General features: G+C 54.0%; 1 protein-coding gene across 6 annotated transcripts; it reads right to left on the bottom strand.

Annotated features, from left to right (window-relative positions):
• Window positions 1-262: 262 nt before the first annotated feature.
• On the bottom strand, window positions 263-1,999 carry LOC112617660 (somatotropin). 6 transcript variants are annotated; one of them, XM_025374361.1, is made up of 5 exons: window positions 1,832-1,999; window positions 1,410-1,570; window positions 1,082-1,201; window positions 824-988; window positions 263-568 (listed from the first exon to the last, which is right to left on the bottom strand). In XM_025374361.1, the coding sequence occupies exons 1-5, from the start codon at window positions 1,839-1,841 to the stop codon at window positions 371-373; spliced, it is 654 nt and encodes a 217-aa protein (XP_025230146.1). In that variant the 5' UTR covers window positions 1,842-1,999; the 3' UTR covers window positions 263-370. The 6 variants fall into 6 exon arrangements, with proteins under 6 accessions (XP_025230146.1, XP_025230149.1, XP_025230147.1 ...); XM_025374364.1 differs by having other exon boundaries at window positions 897-988; window positions 1,832-1,987; XM_025374362.1 differs by having other exon boundaries at window positions 1,082-1,180; window positions 1,832-1,964.
• Between the last annotated feature and the right edge of the window lie 2,150 nt (window positions 2,000-4,149).

Below are 4,149 nucleotides of genomic sequence, written 5' to 3'. Positions count from 1 at the left end.
AAACTCTGTCTCTTCCAAAAATACAAACATTAGCTGAGTCTGGTCATGCATGTCTGGAATTCCAACAACTCGGGAGACTGAGGCAGGAGAATTGCCTGAACCCAGCAGGCGGAGGTTGCAGTGAGCCAAGATGGTGTCACTGCACTCCAGCCTGGTTCCCAATAGACCCCGCAGGCCCTACAGGTCATCTTCCCAACCTGCTGCTTGCTCCATATTACCACCCTCCTCCCCATGACATTATAGAAGGACACCTAGTCAGACAAAATGATGCAACTTAATTTTATTAGGACACATCTGGTGGGCACTGGAGTGGCACCTTCCACGGCCAGGAGTGGCAATCGGGAGGGGTCACAGGATGCCACCCAGGCATCTAGAAGCCACAGCTGCCCTCCACAGCGCGGCACTGCACGATGCGCAGGAATGTCTCGACCTTGTCCATGTCCTTCCTGAAGCAATAGAGCAGCCCGTAGTTCTTGAGCAGTGCATCATTGTTGTGTGAGTTTGTGTCAAACTTGCTATAGGTCTGCTTGAAGATCTGTCCAGTCCGGGAGCTGCCGTCTTCCAGCCTCTGCAAAGTGAAGGAAGAGAAGGAGAGGCCGAGAGCGCTTGATCACTGTTCCCTCCCTCTCTCATTCATTCATTTTCCTCCCTCCCCTTCAGGGTGTAGAGAAAGGCCTGGAGGATTCACCAGGGGAAATGAAGACTAAAGTGAGTTCTCTTGGGTCAGGGCCTGACTGCTAAAAAGAGGGCAGCAGTGTTTCTCTCCCCCAGCCCTCAAAGCCAGTGGGGTTCCAGGATTGGGGACCCCTGGCAGCACCCTCACCCCCATCAGTGTTTGGATGCCTTCCTCTAGGTCCTTTAGGAGGTCATAGACGTCGCTGTCCGAGGTGCCATACACCAGGCTGTTGGCAAACACACTCCTGAGGAACTGCACAGGCTCCAGCCACGACTGGATGAGCAGCAGGGAGATGCGGAGCAGTTCTAGGTTCTGCAGGGGAAGGACACGCAGTGGCTGTGCTGCCCAGGGCCTCTGACCACAGGCCTCCCCCATCCCCGTCTTGGGGAGAAGGCATCCACTCACGGATTTCTGCTGTGTTTCCTCCCTGTTGGAGGGTGTCGGAATAGACTCTGAGAAGCAGAGGGAGGTCTGGGGGTTCTGCAGGAATGAATACTTCTGTTCCTTTGGGATATAGGCTTCTTCCTAGGAGAAGGACCACCCACCAAGATCTACGCTGGAGACCAGCTCCCATTGTTACTTTTCTGGGAACCTCACTCAGCGTATGCTCATCTGCCTGCCTTTTCGCTTCAGAAAACAACCTGAGCTCCTTAGTCTCCTCCCCTTACTTTCCAGCGAGGGAAGTCACCCCTTCCTGCCACCTGTGATGTGCTCCCATTCCCCAAGAGCTTACAAACTCCTGGTAGGTGTCAAAGGCCAGCTGGTGCAGGCGATGGGCGCGGAGCATAGCGTTGTCAAAAAGCCTGGATAAGGGAATGGTTGGGAAGGCACTGCCCTCTTGAAGCCAGGGCAGGCAGAGCAGGGCAAAAGCCAGGAGCAGGGATGTCCGGGAGCCTGGGGAGAAACCGAAGGGCAACAGACGGAGCCGGAGAGCAAGAGGCCAGTGCTCTCCCTGCCCCAGGAGTTGTTTGTTTTTCTCTGTCCATCCCTCCAGGGACCAGGAACATTCTGAGATTGACCAAATATCTGGGCTTAGATGGCGATACTCACATTCAGAAGCCCCAAACCTGAGGGTTAGTGCCCCCGTTCCATCTACAGGGTGCCACCTCTCCCCTCGGGACACATCATGCAGAAAGGGATTTTAGGGGCGCTTACCTGCAGCCATTGCAGCTAGGTGGGCTGTCCACAGGACCCTGAGTGGTTCGGGGAGTTGGGCCTTGGGATCCTGGAGCTGGTCTCTTGTGGGCCCTTTTTATACCCTGGCCCCTTATCTCTCGCTGCTTGCCCCCACCTGTTTCTCTGTACATTTATGCATGGGGCTACTGACATGCCTGTGCTAATGGATAATTTAGAAGCTCCTCCCACACATGCTGGGATCATGCCCCCTGGCTTGTCATGTTTCCCTTCCCACCGTCACCAGCATTGTGAGGGTTGTGCACAGAGTGTCAGCCAGTGATACCACCCAACCTGTCCTTTCCTTAAGGAGCAGATGGGTGTCCTCTGGCAGCACGCCATGGTGGCCAACCTGAACGTGGGGAAGGATGTCATGATAGCCAGTCCTTGAGACCCCTACCGACCCCTCCCACTCTCTATCCTATCCCTTTCCTCCTCCCCACATGTTTCCCCTCCACCCAGCAGAGAGAATGTGTGTGCTGCGAAAAGGGGCCAAGCACAGGCAATAGATTGTGGGGGTTCTGGGAACAATTCAGTCCCGAATTCCACTTTTGCTGACTCCTCCTGGGCCCGCCTGAGGCAGCTGGATGCAGTGTTAACACTGACCACTAGAGGGAACCAACTCCCCACTTTGCTCTCCCCTTTCCCTGAGCCTTGGCGGGTGGGGGGTGGGGGGCGCTCCCCCAGGTCTCTGGGGACAAAGAACCCAGACTCAGGGTATTGCCCCAGCTCCTTGAACCTGCAGCAGAGATACAAGCCAAGAAGCAGAAATTCCGGGGACAGACACGGACCACAAGCGCTTCCTCCCCCAGCCCTGAAACCATCAGAGAATCTCAAAGTTAGAAGAGCTCTTGAAGGTTTGAGTGTCTTCCCTAGCTTTGGAACTCCGAACACATCACGCCGAAAGATGCCCTATCAGGCTGGACGCGGTGGCTCAGGCCTGTAATCCCAGCACTTTGGGAGGCCGAGGCGGGTGTATCACGAGGTCAGGAGTTCAAGACCATCCTGGCTAATATGGTGAAACCCCGTCTCTACTAAAAATACAAAAAAATTAGCTGGGTGTGGTGGCGGGCACCTGTAGTCCCAGTTACTCAGGAGGCTGAGGCAGGAGAATGGCCTGAACCCAGGAGGTGGAGCTTGCAGTGAGCTGAGATCGGCCACTGCACTCCAGCCTGGGCAACAGAGCAGAACTCCATCTCAGAAAAAAAAGAAAAATTTTTTTTTTCTCTAGAGCAGGTAGTATGATGCTACTCAGTTATTTAGTTATTTTAGCTGCTCCCATGTTCCTCCAATGTCAATTGAGGCAGGGAGCACCCCATGATAGGGCCCTTTTGCTAGTGCTGGGGACTTAGATGTGGACTTTAGGCCATGGAAGAAGTCTCCAGCCTCCCTTAGGAATGAGGATAGCAGGAGCCTGAACTGGGGACTAATCCAGAGCTCTGTAGATGGACACGGGGGTGGCGAGGCTCCCCAGACAGGTTACAGCCAGGAACACGTGGGAGCAGCCAGGGCACGGGAGTGTCTCCTCTCACCTCTCCACTTCCGTTGACCTCAGAGTTACCGTGACTCAGAGGACTCTAGGGACCCCTGGGGAAACACCTTTACAAAGGGTTACCATGGCAGCCATGGACCAGAGGGAAGAACTGAGGCCCACAGGTGTGGGTAGAAGTCAGTGATCCTTTTTTCTAGTCTAGATCTTCTGAGGACCTTGAGCAATGGAAACCTTGTCCATCATTCATTGCTAGTAAAAAATCAACTTTGAATTAGACTTGGGATTTTCCTGACAGTACTGGGAAATGGCCCACTGTTGGGGCATCACTTGGGGTCAGATCCCTGGCTCCTGCAGGCTGAGAGACTACCCAACAAGAGCCTCCGCATGGCCAGTGGGGAGAGACTGGGCTTCGCATCTCTGGTTTCAGCCTCTAAAGGCTCAGGATAGGCTGGGCGTGGTGGCTCACGCCTGTAATCCCAAGAGTTTGGGAGGCCGAGACAGGTGGATCACCTGAGGTCAGGAGTTTGAGACCAGCGTGGTCAACATGGTGAAACCCTGTCTGTACTGAAAATAGAAAAATTAGCCATGCCTGGTGGCATGCCCCTGTGATTCTAGCTACTGGGGAGGCTTAGGCACAAGAATTGCTTGAACCCAGGAGGCAGAGGTTGCTGTGAGCCGAGATTGCGCCACTGCATTCCAGCCTGGGCGACAGAGTGAGACTCCGTATCGAAAAAAAAAAAGCTCAGGATAGATCTCAGAATCATCTTGGTTCTTTTAAAGAACCTCCCTTTATAATTTAGGATTAATG

The sequence above is a fragment of the Theropithecus gelada genome, unplaced genomic scaffold, assembly GCF_003255815.1.
Source record: "Theropithecus gelada isolate Dixy unplaced genomic scaffold, Tgel_1.0 HiC_scaffold_3133, whole genome shotgun sequence".
NCBI classification, from domain to species: Eukaryota; Metazoa; Chordata; class Mammalia; order Primates; family Cercopithecidae; genus Theropithecus; species Theropithecus gelada.
This window is presented reverse-complemented; position numbering and strand designations above follow the sequence as displayed.